At 49.7% G+C, this 17,311-nt stretch overlaps 8 protein-coding genes across 8 annotated transcripts; 5 read left to right on the top strand and 3 right to left on the bottom strand.

Moving 5' to 3' along the window:
• Positions 1-620: 620 nt before the first annotated feature.
• On the top strand, positions 621-3,617 carry MGYG_05530 (anaphase-promoting complex protein; the record flags this gene model as incomplete). The annotated part of the gene is made up of 6 exons (XM_003172897.1): positions 621-1,609; positions 1,750-2,161; positions 2,292-2,415; positions 2,488-2,594; positions 2,653-2,789; positions 2,906-3,617. 6 exons carry the CDS (start codon positions 621-623, stop codon positions 3,615-3,617), a joined length of 2,481 nt encoding a protein of 826 aa, XP_003172945.1.
• A 564-nt stretch (positions 3,618-4,181) lies between these two features.
• MGYG_05531 (translation factor SUI1) lies at positions 4,182-4,977 on the top strand (the record flags this gene model as incomplete). The annotated part of the gene is made up of 5 exons (XM_003172898.1): positions 4,182-4,209; positions 4,422-4,496; positions 4,599-4,691; positions 4,765-4,898; positions 4,963-4,977. The coding sequence occupies 5 exons, from the start codon at positions 4,182-4,184 to the stop codon at positions 4,975-4,977; spliced, it is 345 nt and encodes a 114-aa protein (XP_003172946.1).
• Positions 4,978-5,963: 986 nt separating this feature from the next.
• On the bottom strand, positions 5,964-6,558 carry MGYG_05532 (hypothetical protein; the record flags this gene model as incomplete). The annotated part of the gene is made up of 4 exons (XM_003172899.1): positions 5,964-6,191; positions 6,251-6,398; positions 6,451-6,506; positions 6,547-6,558. 4 exons carry the CDS (start codon positions 6,556-6,558, stop codon positions 5,964-5,966), a joined length of 444 nt encoding a protein of 147 aa, XP_003172947.1.
• Positions 6,491-7,543, top strand: MGYG_05533 (hypothetical protein; the record flags this gene model as incomplete). Its single annotated transcript, XM_003172900.1, has 3 exons — positions 6,491-6,518; positions 6,587-7,422; positions 7,505-7,543. The coding sequence occupies 3 exons, from the start codon at positions 6,491-6,493 to the stop codon at positions 7,541-7,543; spliced, it is 903 nt and encodes a 300-aa protein (XP_003172948.1).
• Positions 7,544-8,146: 603 nt separating this feature from the next.
• On the top strand, positions 8,147-9,252 carry MGYG_05534 (hypothetical protein; the record flags this gene model as incomplete). Its single annotated transcript, XM_003172901.1, has 3 exons — positions 8,147-8,511; positions 8,585-8,692; positions 8,754-9,252. 3 exons carry the CDS (start codon positions 8,147-8,149, stop codon positions 9,250-9,252), a joined length of 972 nt encoding a protein of 323 aa, XP_003172949.1.
• A 259-nt stretch (positions 9,253-9,511) lies between these two features.
• MGYG_09089 (hypothetical protein) lies at positions 9,512-11,858 on the bottom strand (the record flags this gene model as incomplete). The annotated part of the gene is made up of 6 exons (XM_003172902.1): positions 9,512-9,762; positions 9,824-10,791; positions 10,848-11,064; positions 11,529-11,561; positions 11,660-11,739; positions 11,797-11,858. 6 exons carry the CDS (start codon positions 11,856-11,858, stop codon positions 9,512-9,514), a joined length of 1,611 nt encoding a protein of 536 aa, XP_003172950.1.
• Positions 11,859-12,435: 577 nt separating this feature from the next.
• Positions 12,436-14,902, bottom strand: MGYG_05537 (beta-chimaerin; the record flags this gene model as incomplete). The annotated part of the gene is made up of 9 exons (XM_003172903.1): positions 12,436-12,547; positions 12,607-12,677; positions 12,733-12,827; positions 12,881-13,024; positions 13,106-13,643; positions 13,701-13,894; positions 13,972-14,578; positions 14,642-14,695; positions 14,756-14,902. The coding sequence occupies 9 exons, from the start codon at positions 14,900-14,902 to the stop codon at positions 12,436-12,438; spliced, it is 1,962 nt and encodes a 653-aa protein (XP_003172951.1).
• A 1,028-nt stretch (positions 14,903-15,930) lies between these two features.
• On the top strand, positions 15,931-16,365 carry MGYG_05538 (hypothetical protein; the record flags this gene model as incomplete). Its single annotated transcript, XM_003172904.1, has 3 exons — positions 15,931-15,993; positions 16,047-16,159; positions 16,218-16,365. 3 exons carry the CDS (start codon positions 15,931-15,933, stop codon positions 16,363-16,365), a joined length of 324 nt encoding a protein of 107 aa, XP_003172952.1.
• Between the last annotated feature and the right edge of the window lie 946 nt (positions 16,366-17,311).

Consider the following 17,311-nt stretch of genomic DNA (forward strand, 5'->3'; position numbering starts at 1 on the left):
TTAAGAGTGTAGAATATGTAGATGTAGATGTAGTAGAAGAAGTGTGTTGAGTGTAGTGAGCAAGTGTAGATGGCGGGGCGCGGCGAGGTCGCTATTTAAGCACAAAAGGTCAACGCAGAAAAAAGACGAGCCAGCGACCAGCGACCAGCGACCCTGGGATGCGCTCTTTGCTTCTTCACCATCGCCAGCGGAGAGACGGAGCAGACGAGCCAGCGCTGACGGGCGGCTGCACAGCACTAATGCAGGCTCGGTCACAGCGACGGTAGCGAGACAGCGAGACAGAGACACACGGAGCGCCGGGCTGAAGAAGGAAGACGAGGACGGGTTACTATTCGAGCTGCCTGCACACTGCACCGTCGTCCAGCATGATGTTTGCTGTCCGTTTGCTGCTGTCGCGGTAGAACTATCGACTGCAAGACGGGAAGACACAGGCGGGCCCATCACACACTCGATTACAGACGAGACTACAGGGGGAGACGAAGAAGAAAAAGGAGCAGCAGGCGGACGGAAGAGGAAGAGGAAGACGCGAAGACAGAGACGAGAAGACGAGAAGATAGGACGAAGAAGAAGAAGAAGAAGAAGAAGAAGAAGAAGAAGAAGAAGAAACAAGCAGAAGCAGGATGCCGCGGTTTCTGACACCGTCCAAGGTTGCGCTGCTGGCGCTGATATCCATCTACACGGAGGGCGTTGTGCCCAGCTCGGCCGTCGTGCCTCTGCTGGCGTTTCTCGTCTCGCATCTGCTGCCGCTGGAGGCGTCCCGGACGGTGGGACATGGACATGTACATGGACATGGGCTGCCTGCGGACACCGGCAGCAGCAGCGGAATCGTCGGGAGCAACAGCAGCAGCAGCAGCAGTGGCGGCAGCAGAAGTAACAAAGAGACGGCGGCAGCAGACGAGAGGACGCAGAGGAGGACGGCAACGGTGCCGCTGCAGGGGACGCCGTCTGTAGAGGAAGTGGAGGAGGCTACGAGCTGTCTGGCGTCGTCCGTCCCTGGCAGGTCGATATGGGATCTCTTCCTCAAGCGGCTGTGGCAGTTCGACTGTGCAGACACGCTGGACGAGTTCTTCTCCAGCCTGGCTGATATCCTGGTCAGGTCGCGGGAGGAGAGGCTGCTGGACCCGGACAGGGCAAAGGAGGAGGACGAGGAACAGAAGAAGCACGGCAGAGTGATGCTGGCCCGCCACTCGCCGCTGGGTGCATTTGTGCGCAGAGTCCGGCTGGAGTATACGAAGCTGCAGTTCCACGATGCCATGGCCCTCTGGAAGGCCTTTATCCGGTACAGGATGCCTACATACGCTGGCTGGGCAAAGAGGAACCCGATTGAGGCACCCCAGGGGACCGTGGATGCGAACCTGTGCGAGCTCGGCCTGGGTCTCGACAGCCCGCTGGCCAGGGTGATGTACGGTGACCTGCTCGCTGACGCTGACGAGGCTGGCGAGGGTGACGAGGGTGCCGGCATGAGCGTCAGGGACGTCGAACGCCTGCTGGAGTTTCAGATATCGAAGATGCAGGGCAAAGCAACCAGAGTCCCGCCCGGCATGATGGCCCAGCTGAGGCGTGTCATCATGGCCGGTGCAACCGTGCCTTGTCTTTTTCACTACCTAAGGTATGCACCTTTCCGGCCCCCTTTTCCCCGTCTCCCTTTTTTTAGAGTCACAAACAAACGGAAGAAGACGAAAAAGGGAAACGAAGAAGATGATGAAGGGGGAAAAAGAAGAAAAAGAAGAAGAAAGCTGATGGTGGTAGATTCCTTGACTCTTGGAAGGCCGGGGACCATCCGTCGTCCCTCGACCATCTCCATCGCTACTTTGACTACACGGTCCAGACCAGAGACCGCACTTTTTACCAATATGCACTGCTCAACTTGGCCCTGCTGCAAGCCGACTTTGGCTGCCTTGGAGAAGCCATCTCCGCCTTTCAGGAGACCATAGCAATCGGGCGCGAGACCCATGACATGAACTGTCTCAACTACTCCATGACGTGGCTCTACCACTTCGGAAAGATATCCCCTGACGAGCTTGCAGAGATACACAACACCGGCATGCTCGGAGCTGACAAGGAAGCTCTCGCTTTCCTGCAGACCAAGGCAAAGGAGGCAGAGATGTGGGGGATGCTCAGCACTGCTCTTCTCAGCGAGGGCAGACTGGAACTGGCAAACGTACGACTTGCCCCTTTGGTACCTTTGTGCATTCTGACCCGTTTGTACATTCTGAGCCGTTTCAATGTCCTTTTCGTCTCCCTCTTTTTGTTTGCTCTATTTATTTTCAATTTGACTAAAGTTTATATAGGGAGGAAGCATTGCATCCACATATGAAAGTATCATCAAGGCCTCCCATGTCTGTATAACAAGGGGCAGACAGGACTCCATGGGCCCTCAGATGATGCTACATGCTTCTCTCTACAACAGACTAGGTTGGTGTCTTGTCGTGGGCCCTGCTATCCCCCAACGCATAATTTTATGCTAATACCGGAAATTGCGGACAGGACTCAATCATCTTACTTGCTCAACATACGAAACATTCCTTGAGTGCTACTCTAGCTTCTCTCCGATGGACGACAATCTATGGGCCACGTTCCGCTGGGCGCAGCAGGTGAATTCTGATCCAATTTCTCCCTCCCTCCCCCTTATGTCTGTCTAACATCTTGTAGCTCTCAAAGAACGGAAGAAATGAGGAGGCAATGAATCTGATGAACAACCTCCCTGCCGATGACTTACAGCCTCTCAAGCACCAGCAAACCTGGGCCTTCAACAAGGGCCTTTTGAAACTAACACGCCAGCTAAACCGGTACGGCCCGCCCCCAACCCAGCCTAACCCAACACCAACACTCCTTGCTCCTTGATGCTATATACGTGTATGCATGTAATGCTATATGCTAGGATCGTATCTAACGAATCATACAGGAACGATGTACGGGCTTCTGACCATCTACTGAAACAGCTGGAGGCCGCCTCGCCACCAGACCCCGAGACGCTGAACGCGCTCAACCTGCTCAAGATCGAGTTCATGACTCGCCAGGGCGACTACGAAGAGGCTCTCGAGATCGTCCGCGAAGTCGCTGCGTCGATGCACCAGAACAACTTCGACGTCGCCACCCAAATCAGCCTCCTCATCGCCAAGGCCCGTATCTTCGACAAGACAGGCTCGCCCGAGCGAGGCTTCACGATGGCCATGCGCGCCGCCAAAATGGCCTACAGCTCGCGAATGCTGCAAAGCCTATGGGACGCTATCGGCGCAGTGTGCGTCGTCCTCATGAGTTTCCATGAATTCTCAGCCGCACTGCTCATCCTGGAGGCCGTGATGCCGCAGGTGTTGGAATGCGAAGACCGTGCGCTTGCAGGAAGGATGTATTCCCACCTGGCCGACGGCTACGTTGGGTTGGCGGGCGAGAGTCGTGATGATCCTGTACGCAACAAGGAGTTCCTCGCCTGCGCTGTCGAGTGCATCGACTACGCCTTTGCCGAGTACTCGGCCATCGAGGATTCCCTTGGCCAGTGCGAGATGATGGGCAAGAAGTCTACCATCATGTACCAGCAGCGAGACTTGACCCTCGCCAACGACTTTGCAGCCAAGTACCTGGTTCTCAAGTGCCAGGCCGCCTCGGAGTATCTCTAACTTCCACTCTTCCAATCCACCACTTCCATCATCCATCATCCATCACTTCTGTCACTCTGCTACTTCTACTACTTCCGTCACTTCCGTCACTTCTTCCACTTTCTATCACTTTCTACTATCATAGACCAGCCACTTAGAGCAATATCAGTATCAAAACTGCCTTGACCCCTAAGTCTACCTTGTATAAACCTGTTTGGACCCACTAATTCCCCCTTCGAGTAAACCATCACGTGTCTAACTTTTCACTGACTCAGCCATGACTCAGCCTCCTTTTGCCACTCTTCGCCGCCTCCAGAAGCGGAAATTCACATCTTCTTCCTCTTCTTCTTCTTCTTCTTCCCCAACTTCAACTTCAAACATCGTCAACTTCATCTCCAGCATCTGCAAGTTCTCGCGGCTCCAGCTCTAGATATCTTAGATCTCGCTTGAAAAGGCCCCCTCAAGACCAGTCCTAAACCACTCCAGCACACAGAGAAGACAGAAGTTCCGTAGTGTTCTTCCTCTTCCTCCGCCTCTCCCCCCTATAACCCGATCTTAGAAGAGTTCCGGTCAACAGCTGAGTTTATGTCCATCGAAAACCTCAAGACCTTTGGTACGTTACTCTTCCTCTCTCCCATATGCAGCCTGCCTCGCTGCATCACCGTCTATGCATCTCAGCGTTCGTTGCACACAGCTCCTTGTTCCAGCCTGAAATGGCGGGGTAGAGCGGTTGGGACATAAATTTTTCCTACTGTGGCTTGACAACGCAACACAAAAGGGAAAATAGAAAAAACACCTGGGCTAATGTCACTTTTCTCGCGATAGACCCCTTCGCCGAAGCTGACGAAGACACCGGCGACACTAAAAAGTCGCAAAATTACATCCATATACGGATTCAGCGTACGTCATTTTTCGATATTTTCTTACCTTCTCTCGCTTTTCGCCCCCAAAAAGCCCAAGGAAAATGATCGTCTCGTGACTAACGGTTTATGCGTGTCTCAGAACGCAATGGTCGTAAGACTCTGACGACTGTCCAAGGTCTCCCGAAGAAGTTCGATCAGAAGAAGATCCTCAAGGTCATCAAGAAGAAGTTCGGTATGTTTGCCGCCGCACTGTTGCCCCGTAAAACCTTAAATCCGAGTAGCTAACCGTGACTCCCCGGGAACAGCTTGCAATGGCACCATCGTGACGGACACCGAGATGGGTGAGGTTATTCAGTTGCAAGGAGACCAACGCAAGGATGTCCAAGAATTCTTAGTCGACAAGAAGGAAGGACTTGAGCTTGATCCCAAGACCATTAAGGTACGACTCGCTCAAAGGGTGTCTTGATAAAAAGAGTAATCATCGTTCTAACTCACCACTACAGGTCCATGGTTTCTAAACGAAGCGTCACACCCCTTGTCCCGTCGCTGTCTTACGTCTACCCCACAGACCCCTCCGATGGCTGCGCTTGTACCCCAGGATTCGTCTTGCATTAGCATGTGCCCGATCGTTCTCGTTCTCGTGTTCTGCGGAATTTACACTTTTCGTAGTGCTGATATCGATTTTGAACGGTAACACACCAACGCCAGATTCTGTCCTTACAAGTCCGGCGGTCTCCGCCAGTCGAGGTAGACGCCAACTCTCCTTGAAGATACCCCGGGTGTGACTTGACCTTCTTTCCTCCCCCACTTACGTCGACTATTAACCAACGGGGGGCAGAAAGACGGTCACGATGTCTCTTCGCATGGAATATTTTTAACGACAGCAACGAAGATAACGATGGGACAGGGAGGGAAAAACAGTTACCATGATCAGCTTCATAGCTCTTCTGTGAGCTGGTTGCTTTCTCAATATTTTTTCTTCTTCTCTCACTATTCTTACCATTTTCCTTTCTCCGTACTTGTGCTTCGTTTGTCTGTTTTGTCACAGGTCGTTACTCGATTTGCATGCATGCAGCAGGCTATAGCACTTGTCCGACACTCGTTAGCTGCTATTTACCGCTGTTTTACGTTAATGCCTGCCTTCGTTCCCTATCTCACATCGGGAATGGGAACGGGACAGGGAGTAACCAGGTTATGGCTATTAAAATTAGGAAGAACAGTAATGCAAATTATTTTGTTTTTTCACCTGCTCATAGATCATCTTGTAGATGAAGATCGTGAAACATTTGAAGTAAAAAGGCCGAAGCCTTCAAGTGATAAGTGATAAAATATGTATACTAAGTAGCACGAGGCTCGAAGATAGCTAAATAACCAAAATCCGAGAGAAGAAATGCAAACAAAAGGGGAATAGAAGTTAAAAAGGGGAACGGAGACAAGGGGGAAGGGGAAGGGGGAATGCAAGATAAGTGTAATGAAAGTATATGCCAGCGAGCCCCTTGCTCGCTCAAGACCCGACTCTCCACTCAATCATCCACTGCATACCAACATTCCAGGCTTTGTGTAGCATGACGAAAAGGGGTATCTCCGGCTCATTCTCACGGGATAAGTGAAGCTGTAGTAGTAATGACGACATACTTATGAAGCTTGCTATGGAGAAAACCGATAGGGAAGCCTTGGTTTCTTTCTTGATATTTATCTTGCGTTGAGTCAGGTGGTAGAGTAGAGTGAGGATCTATATATGGGTAAGCGGTGGTGGCCCGGGCTTAAGTGGAATGAAGATGAAAAACTGACTGAGGTGATTGATATCCAGGCTGGGAGGAGTAGACGAGGATCTGAAGAGGCACCGGAGAGGTAAAGGATCCAGGATGTGAGATAGGCGATGAGGCAATTTATGGTGAGAAGACGGATTATGACTGCTGGAGGCGTATAGTTTACAAGCCTGTAGTTGTTAGATCATATACGAGCATACAGTGCGTCGAATGTAGGCATACCATCTTGACATCATACAGTCAGTGAAAAAGTAAGATAAATATGCAGAGGCAGAGCACTACAACACGGCGTTAGTATGCTTTCGGCTCTTTTCTTACGGTTGAAGTCATAATGGGGGTATACGCACCCACATAATAGCCAAAGCTACTTCAGTCACCCTAAACCGTCTGTCCACATTCCAGTCCACTGCTGCCCCCCGAACAACAACCGCCGTCCACCCTTCCTGCCATATATGCGGACTAATACGTAGCAATTCAGCCAGAAACGTAAACGCACAGCGGAGCCCCCACCACGCAGCTGGAAGAATGCTCAGAGCTCGACATACTAGCAGCGGAATATACCACCGACGATCAACGCCCAGTATTACCGCCACTCGAGGATGCAGCCTGTTTGTAGTAACGTCTCTCGGTACAGGTATATCATCTGTAAGACTAGGAGAAGGAGGAATGTTGGTGGATGTCGAATGGAGGGTAGAGGGAGACGTAATTGAAGACGACAACGCGGCTGATCGAAGGGAATGGTTCGATATGGCTTCTACAGGTAGTTCCGAGTCTAAGGAAGGGTTAAAGGGAGCGTTCCGGTTGCGAAGGCCAGAGACGAGAGCATTGCGGCTGCGGGTTCGAGGTGGTTGGAGAGGAGGAAAGGAAGGGATTTTGAGAGTAGACGCCAGTCTCAATTCACGGCATAGAAGCCGTTACCCTTCCTGCCTCAAATGGCGTAGTATAATTCTTTGTAATAGAGAGCTGGACGGCTATTGGGAGTATCGTGGCAGCTTTCTGTGTTGTTTCAGTAGACGGGGAGTTGCACTTGTTTTTGTTTCCCCACAATCACCGATAAGCCTCGAAGCAAGTAGAATTGGGTTGGATCGGGCTGAAGAGGTAGAAGTGGTATCAACGGCAGTACCGCTCGGTAGAGGTGATTGTGTCCTAAAGTGTTGCCGAGAATATACGATGTCTGATATCCTTCCAGCCAAAGTACGTCTTGATTGTGATGTGTCTCGTGTGGTGACGTGTAAGGCGTTAATTTGGGAGATAGTGGTATCTGGATAACCATCAGCACTCATTGATATCAGTACCGCAAAACAGAAGAGCATGAAACCAACCTATCTAACATTATTAAACGCCCGAGAGAGATATTAAATTGAGATTCTGAGAGACGACGAGATCCATCGTTAAATTAAGTGAACAAAAGGAAAGATAAAAGCGCAATCTTAACTTTACGACGTCACTGCTTAGTAAGAATATTATTAACAAGAGTCACACGACACAAAATAGAATATATCTTAGTCTCGTGATCAAATTTACATGACTAAGTAATATATCGCCTAAAGAGGTGATTTCAGGCTTATTAATAGACATTTACAGAAGGGGGCAAATATTACTTTTATTACATCAATAACACCAATGAATTTATGTTTAATGGTAATATATTACCGTGGGAATACCGGATAAACTATTTAGTTATCCGATCCCAAAACGGACTAGCGCATCATTATTCGAGGTCGAAAGTTGGAGATAGGAAAAAAAAGCTGAAGAAGCAAAAGACGAGGAGTTCAGAATTGAGAAGAAGCCGGAGACAGACAGGATTCACTCTTTTTCCTCCCGGGCGCAGAGACAGTCAAGCGTCAGGCTCTGGCTCCCTAATTGACAGATTATACTCCGGTCCGGGCTGCCCTGCAGTTACCAGCGAACAATCAACATGAATTCCTCCATCCGACGGACGCTCTCCTCCACCGCTGTCTCCCGCCCTCCCTCCCGCTCTGTTGTGTTCCAATGGTCCTCAAAATGCGCCTCTCGATCCTTCTCACAGTCCAGTTTAAGAGCCGGAATGATGGCTCCTAAAGTCATGACTCCTAAGCCTCCAGCGCAAATGGCGATGAAGACCCGTCTAGAGGAGACCATGAGGGGAATTAATAGCTCGATGGTACCGGATGACGTTGGACTACTGCCTGGTACATTCGTTCGGCCAGTATGGAAGAACCTTCCCTCGTGGTTTTCAGACCCAAAGATGAGATGGCGTATGGAATGGATGCATTGGAAGATGAAGTTTTTGAACTTCGTGAGGTTTGTCTTGACCATCCAGGAGTATTGGCTTTATTGCGTAGGAGAAGTTCAATGCTAACGAAGGATTATATAGTTTACTTACTTACTGCAAATATGTAAATAAAAAATTGCCTATGCGCCTTCGAGAACGAAAGAAGAAAGCAATTGAGCTCCACAAAGACATGTATACCCATTTTGCCAGGTACGGACTCCGCACACATGCTATAGCGCAATAAGAGCTTCGCTAACAATGTGAATTACAGTGGTAACCTTGGTGCCCTCCAATCCTACTGCTGCGCGGGCATCTTCCAGTCATTCGTTACTCGCGTTTCCAAGCGACCTCTTAACTCTCCAGAACTTGTTTGGAAACTACATAAATACCTCCGATTCCCCTCTTCTATGACCATAACCGGTGCTCGTGTTGTTTCAGACCGTGCCGCGGCGCTACCCGGTGCAAAAGGCATGGGAATCAGACAAGCCATTATACGAATACAAAGCCGGCAGTCTCTCGTCACGCCACCTGCCCCTATAGATCGTTTGGGGGAGAAACAGATCCAGGAGATAGAGAGACAGCAGCAGGAGAAACAAAAGGACTGCACTGAGTACATTGTTCTCCAAAGACTTATGATAGGAGGTAAAGATGGGGAATGGAAGGTCTGGGGCTTAGCGGAGGAGACAACCACCGAGGACCTGCTAACAAACCCAATGTTTATGCAGGGACTAACGATGAAAGACCGAATTGAGATGTTGACCGCAAGATGAGGCTGGCCAGCCCAATGTTAAAATATAACTTTGCTGTGTTTTTGGAAGCGTTTCTTTCAATGTACTTTTATATAAGAGCTTCAGCTGGACAGTCTCCTTATAAACCTGTAGATATACGAACATGTTTAGATTTTTAATTCTCTAATTTTTGATCGTGACATATACTTGTTGTATTATATTCACCCTAACACTAACAGCTATCTACTATCCCAAAGTTGCAATTTCACAGTTACCAAGCCAAAAGATATAGATAGTATGTCTACCTAGATGACCGGAATTTGGCCCCTTCTTCGTCATTATTGCGGATGGTTGCGTCTGTACCGGTAGCAATAAACTCTGGCTCGTCCAAATGCATAGGCCCGGCAGCCATATGGGAACGTGGAAGTGGAAGATCGAAGACATCAAAGTGTCGGCCGGTTGTCTTTGAAAGTATAAATTTATATCCAACCCGTAAGCCTAGAGCAAGACAGGCAAATATCAAACCACCAACAGGGGCAGCAACAAAGGCTCCTATATCAAAGTTAGTAGACGAGCTCTAAGCCATAAATGAAAAGGGAACAAAAAGCCATACCGAATGCACTCCAGTCATTGGCATACAAGCCGTTTTGTAGAAGAATCAAATTTCCTCCATCAGTGGCATTGCCGTAGTAGATGGTACCGAAGATGAACACGGACAATATACCGCCTAGACCACCGACGATGACCTCGAAAGCAGTCCACCAGTAAAACTTATCAGACAGACCCAAGACAAGCACAGGAATAGCAGATGCTGAGACAAGGTCGGAAATCAAGAATATTCGCAAAACACTGGGCGATCGAAGAGCTACCACAACGACGGGTATGATGCACAGGACAACGCCGATACGAACGTATATTAGGGGCAACTTGTTACGGAAAACGTCGTTGCTAGCAGTGCTGACCATGGCTGATTGAAGACTGTCAAATGCCGCCGTGCTCAGAGCAACGGTCATCACCAAGACGATACCGACGACCCAACTTGGTAGCTTCTCCAGCAAGAGGAAGAACGCAATTGAGCCTGCTTGGGGAGGATCTCCGGGCCATACACCAGACCATGCTGCCAGAAGACCAGTGGATCCAACCAGGACCAAGATGCAGAGGACAACAAAACTAGCAATGGAGATTCCAATGCGCAGGTCACGATCTGTCTTTGAAGCGAAGGTTCGCAACCACAGATTTGACAGGAAGAAGTCATTAGTCAGGATGGCCACTGGTAGAATGTAAATCAGCTGCCATCCTAGCAGAGTCGGTTTTAGAAGACCTGAGGAATCGATAAGGGACTTGTCGATATCGGTTCTGGCTCCCACGGTGATAACTGCAATGATAATCAGGCCCACGACCATGGCTCCCTGGATGTTATCCGTCAGGAAAGAAACCTTGAAGCCACCGAGAGAGGTATAGATGGTTGTCACTACGACTTGGACAATGACAGCCGGGAGTCCATTAAGCCCTGAAAGAGCAGTGACAATTTGCTGCAGCGCAGACAGCTCAGCAACCATGTATAAGAACAGGGTAATCAGCCTGTATGACAGTTAATATAGAAGTCGAGTCGTATATCAGCCAGTGACAAAACCCACGTCAAGATGCTGAGATAGATGCCTGCCACCACGCCATAGCGCTGACGAGTCCATTCCGTCAAAACGAACACTTCAGGGAATTTTTTCCGAATGATCGGTCCAACAAAGGCGAATGCCAGTAAAGGCAGTGCAGATGAAAGTCCATATACAACTAGCCCCTGGACACCCGCAATAGTAGCAATCTCAGGATACGTAAATAGAATCCCCGATCCCAGAGCTGTGATTCATTAGTATATCTCAAATCCCATTCAAACATAATATATCAGGACATGGGGAAGGGAGGGGAAGAAGCGGCAGCACGTTTCCCACGCAAGCATTATCTTGATCGAGTATTCAACGGTACATTCTCAGCATCATGTCTGCACTGGAATCAATGATCTCATCTGGCTCACGTAAATACCCAAGCTGATGTTGGATCGTCGACGGCATGTCCAGTGCAGCAATCAGCACCCGTAGTGTTGCCGCAGTGCGTGTCATACTGGAGACATGACATCTTCAGAACAACACGCACCGAACTTGAATTCTCTGATACGAACCTGGCTTTACTTATGCATAGCTGGTCATTGATAATCCTTCCGCATAGTCGGTCGAGCACCTGCTCACGATGCTGGCCGTGCTGGTCTTGAAAGCTGCCGCTTCTAGAAGCCTATAGCATAACTCTGCTTCCTTCATGCAACTCACCCGAAGCAATGAAGTTCAAGGCAAGCGGTATAGCTGTATAAGATGCATATTAGCTGCTGTAACCTGTAGAATGATAGTAGTTATGGCAAGGAGCTATGGCCCGGGATATAAGCTATATTTCTCTTTCTAACCCTTTTGTGTCCCGTTGCTAGACAAGAATTCGCCCTTGGTCTGATTCCGCAGACGCCATGCGATGTATAGACCCGCGACACTGTAATAGATATGTTATTTAGCTGCGATATGCATCATGAACCGGGATTGTACGTACAGGAATGCGCCGTAGGTTAGGTAGATCAGGGCGTTTGAAGCCTGAAACGACGGCTGGCCCATGGCTGGTTTGATAGCTAACTATCCCGCTGAGTCTAGTAGTAGATGCTCACCAGCTGCTAATAGATAAATAAGTAGAAGTAATCAGATATATAGCTAACGATAACATGCAAAGCGGAGGAAAGCAAGTGAAGGAATTTTTTCCATCTCATGATCCATCTCGGCAACGAACAAAATCGGCTTTCTCTTAGCGGCTTCTTGGGGCCAAAAGTAATTATGGACCATGGTGGGTTGCTTTTGATATCTCGTATTCAACAGTAGATATTGGCTGCGATTATGGTGAATATAGACGATGCAGGTACTGCTAGATGTTTAGATGGGATATAAGATGGCAGCACGTCTACCCGACCAGAAGATATAAAGAACATGGCATCTTATGTACAGACAGGAACGTATTGAATGAAACCGAGAGGAAAAATAAGGAAGAAGACCCAGAAAAAAAACATGCCCGTCCAGTATCCAGCCCTTTGTTCATCCGTTCGTTCATGCGTAGATAGCTTTATCCCTCGTCATCATCCAATATCCGAGTATATTCGTCTTATCGTGTATGGTATTGCCGTGTAGATTTGTCTTTTTTAGTTTAGTCGTCGTCGAAGATCTGGAATGTGTTTTGTAGTATTGTTTCGATTACGCGAGCTTGCCAGCCTGAGTCTGCGATGCTACGGCCTGCGTTGGTGCCCATGAGAGTGAGACTGGGAGGGAGGTTAGTAAGGGTCGTAGAAAATGAATTTGAGAGCAATGTCACACGTACCCAAAGCTGATGGCGATGTTGCCGGCATTCATCCTGTTCTCCGAGCTTCGTTCTTGGACATGGTTAAGATGCTGTGTAGCGTTAGTATACAGATATGGCCCTGTAATTCAATGTTCGAGGACTTACCAGTATCAGTGCTCGAAGAGTAGCGTAGTTAGGGTCGGGAAGACTGTTGATCAATGCATGCAGCGCATCTCGACGCTGGATATCATCGTCTTTACCTGTTTAACGGGTTAGCAGGTCATCAAGTGTGAGCTATAGGAATGTAACTTACGAGCTGCATCGATAAACGCTGCGTACCGCTCGTTAGTGAATAGCGGATCAGGCAGGTCTCTAAAGAACAACTTCAACAGACCAGCAACGCTGTTGACGTCATGGTAGAAGCTTTCCGGGTTGGTGAAGTCGACTTGTGATGAATCTGGTATATTTATTAATATGTATCCGCCAAAAGCGAAAAAAAGAAAGATAGAAGAAAAAGAAAAGAAAACGGGGGAGGTACCGTTATCGAAGAGACTCTTCATGTGAGCTATGTGGTTGGTGTTCCCTGAAAGCCGGTATATGCCCTCTACGTTCAACCCAAACAGCTCCACGGCCTGGATACACTGATAGACGACCATGGGTATGGCAGTGCCGTCTCTCTTGAAGAGGTCGTCCAAGGTCATGCCAAAGACGGGGTTAAGGGGCGGTAACTCCGGGTGAGAGTTGAGTGGGATGTCACTTATCGAAGGCCGTGGCTGGACATGCTGAGCGAGCTGGGGTGGAGGCTGGTATGAGTGTTGCTGCGAGTAGGTAGGCTGCATTGAAGCAGGGTCGCTATACTGCGGCGTGGACGTAGGGAACGGGGGCTGGGAGGTCCATGAGTCTCGGCGTTGCTGCGACGAGAGCGGTGATCCTTGGACTCCTGACGAGTCTCGGGGTATGGGAGACATGGTATTGAAGACTTGGGATGCCGACTGGGGAGGGGGAGTTGGATTGGCGTTTAGGCTGAGGGATTGTCTCTTTGGATGAGCATTGGGGTTTGAAGCCGGCATCAACGTCTGTTCGGTTAGTCAGTATTATACACCAATGAGCTAAAGGAGAAGAAGTATACATACGGCGTGTCTCTCGTACTTGGGAGTCGGTTTGGTGTCTGGGACCTTGCTGGAGTGACTGACGATGAAGTCTCTAAAGTCCTGTTCGTTGTCGACCCGTTTGGCAGCCTCTCTCAGACTGTCTGGAGTACTGCTGCCGGTCTTCATGGGACTGACGGCCAGACCGCTCCCCAGCACCAGCTTCTCACTAAATGACGCTATACCATTATTAGCACTGCATAGTTAAAGTAGCAGAGTAGCAGTCAAAATAGTAAAAAGAGTAGAGGGGATATACCGAGTTTCTGCAGTTGGAGGGTACACCCCGAGTCACACTCCATGATCAAATCCTGCAATGCCCTGGTAGCCTGCGGTCTGAGTGTGGCAACGAGCTCCTGTCTCTGAGTCTGCGCAGCCTGCACTTTACTCGAGTAATCCGAGTCCGCCTGCTGGAGCTTCCGCAACAGGTCTTCTTCCTGCTGGGCCGCAGACTTGGGACCCTTGAGACCAAACTTGCCAGCCTGCCGCTCACCCGTCCGCGCCCGATCATACTGTTCCGCCAGGGTATCGTACTTTGCCTTTGCCTTTTCCGCCAGCAGCTCTGCGTCCTGCACTCTCTTCTCGGCCGTCAGACCGTTCTGCTTCCACTGCTTACGGCCCCGTTCCATGGTGGCTGCGAGCTCGTGGAGTTCGTCAGCCATCTGCATGAGGGATTGGGAGAAGTGGACGCCGTGGTCGGCCACGCGGTCGTGGATCATGTTCATTTCGTTGTAGCTGCGGGAGAAGCTTCCCTGGCGGTTGTCCTGGCGCATGGCGGAGTCGTGCATTGCGCGCGCGAGCTTCTTGAGGCCCTGGGCGTGTTCATCTTCGAGGATGGAGCGTTTGCGTAGGAAGGTAGCGAGGTCCTATTCTTGTTAACCTGGGATAACTTGTATGTAGTTATGTAAATAGGTAGTTGTAGTGCGTACTTTGGCAGAGGAGATGCTTTGTTTCAGGCGGGTGAGGAGGGTCACTACTCCGATCTATAGCCAGGTCAGTATCAGGACAACGAGGGTGGTGATAGTTAAATATCAAGGACGCACGTCTGACTGCAGCACTCTGTCAACCTTTGCCTGGCTCTCTGCGTGCTCTGGCTTCTCAATGTCTCGCACCGGCTCCGAGGGCATCATCATCATCGTCGCCTTTTCTGGCTGCGGCGATGTGGCAACGTCCGACCCAGGGTCCGCCATACTGAATAGCTGCTGTCTCGTCCTCTCTGTCTGTCTGCCCGTCCGTTTGTCTATCTATCTGAATGCGACTATCGCGTGTTGAAACCGACTCAGCGCTGCGTGGTTCAGCTTGATCGGTTCGTCAGGGGAAGCGGAGGAGTTGAAGTTGTTGTAAAGTGTTTGATCTCGAGTCTCACAGGTCGTTGTTAACAAGTTTAGCCACAGAGTCACCTGTACATACATAGAGTCACCTGCAGCAACTTCGTCTTAGGTGGAATGTATTAAGTATTAATTAGTTTCTGTCCCTTGCATGCGATGACGATGCGCAGTAAAACATTTTTCTATCTTGTGATGTTTTCTGTCTTGTCTAGTAGTAATTTCGGATTGGTTCGGCTTTTCGCAGCTTGTTTGGTTGCTGGGGACAGGGAGGATGAGAGGAACAAGCCACACAGCTGCGTCAGAGATAGACATAGAAGAGATAGAAGAGATAGAAGATATACGAGACAGTGATAGACATAGAGATAGACGTGGCTGGAAGAGCTTCGAGGTGGCACAGCAGTTCTTTGCTTCTTCTTTGCTTCTTTTCTTCGTCGTCTTGGTTGACAGGGCTGTCCAGGGTCAACAAGATACGAGAAGAGTTCAAGGGTTAAAGAGGAAGAAGCACTAGCAGCCTAAGGACTAAAGATACTCTTGTATATCCATAGTCATGTCATCGTTGTAGTGGTTAACTGTCTGTGTCGCCTGTCAGGTTGAGCTGGCGTCTGTCAGTTGGTCACGATAGAAATCAGACACCAACATCTACACCCAGATACCTATGTATGTACATCTAGATCTAACATCTATATCTTATACATCTATACACCTTAGGCATTGAAATGAATAGATAGAGTGCGATGAGATGACATCAGCCGAGGTCCCGCGGCTATCAGTCTCTTAAGTCGTAGTCGCTATATAAGAGCTCCATCCCGGTAGATAGCTGATGGTACTCCATACAGTTACATCTATCTCAACGCTCGACTCAACAGACGGAGACACAGACAGAGACAGACATGGCGTCAAAGGCAGTGCACATCGTGGCCATCATCTCGCCCCAGCCAGGCAAACACGACGAGGTAAGTCAATGCCTTTAGCTACTCTTTAGTTACTTCTCAACTGACAGCTTCAGGTCGCCCGGATCCTAGCAGAGGCCGCCGAGAAGGTCGAGGCCAACGAGCCCGGCGCCCTGACCTACTACGGCCTGCTGGAGAAGAAGTCCAAGGAGATCATCGTCGTCGAGAAGTGAGTACACCGTAACCTGTAACTAGTTAATAGTAGTTATGCTGATAGCTGTGTATAGGTACGTCGATATGGACGCCGTCAAGGTCCACGGCGGCTCTGAGCACTTCAAGGCCTGGTCGAGGGCGGTTGCGCCGCTGCTCGCTGGCCCGCCGGTGATCAAGTACGCCAGCCAGATCGGAGGATTCGAGTCCAGGTCGAAGCTATAACATTCTATTTTCCTTCTCTTCTCTTCTCCTTCTTCTTCTTTTGCTTCTTCTTATAAATAGCACTGCTGTGACACCCAAGCTTTTCTTCCGAGCCGGTGCTGGTTCCTGTAAGCCCTTGCACTGCATGAATAGGCTGCTACAGCTGTGTTACCGGGACTTTCTCCCCCTGATGCCGTACTTATAACGCCGGGCCGGTCTAATATAAGCAAGCAACAGCTATGCGTTCCATAGAGAATACATGTCCAGCCGCATGAACCATGAGCTGCTTTTAGCCGCCGGCCCTCGCTGTCGTCTGGCCCATCCATCTGCCTCCGTTGGCTTGTCTCGTCTCGTCTCGTCTTGTCTCGTCTCGTGTACCGTCTCCTTGCCTGGTTAACTCGCCTGCTAGTGGGTAGTGTTAGTTACCTACCTGGCCCCGGTCAGTGGCCCATCCAGTGGCCCATCCAGGTGGACTGGCGGTTCCAGGTTCCAGGGGTCAAGCAGTTAGGGACGAACAGGAGGCGCCCACTAAGGTAGAGGAAAAGAAAAGTAAGTAAAAGAAAAGACCACTCATGGCTCTGCGCCCGAGGATAGCCACTGATGCCATTGGCCGCGACGAGGGCAACGAGACAGCCTGCCAAGCGGGTTGCATCTCCAGTCGTCTGTTGAAGTCGACGTCGTAGAAGTAGAAGTAGAAGTTGAAGACGACGTAGCGGTAGAAGTCGTAGAAGTAGTTGTAGCGGTGGTGTCTCCGTATGTGAGTGTCTTATATGAGCCACCGTAGCCCCTTTTTTCTCCTATAGTTCAAGTAACCTAGGTACATACAGAGCATATCCCACGACTTATCCAAGTATAAGCATCTGGCCGTGTCTTAACTAGAGGCCTTTCTCTGTTCCCACCGTCCAGGGCTCGCTTTCTTCCCAAGTGCGTTCTCCCGAGCTAGTTCTCTAAGAAAAATTTACGACGG

Source organism: Nannizzia gypsea, genomic scaffold (genome assembly GCF_000150975.2).
Source record: "Nannizzia gypsea CBS 118893 supercont1.4 genomic scaffold, whole genome shotgun sequence".
Lineage (NCBI taxonomy): Eukaryota > Fungi > Ascomycota > Eurotiomycetes > Onygenales > Arthrodermataceae > Nannizzia > Nannizzia gypsea.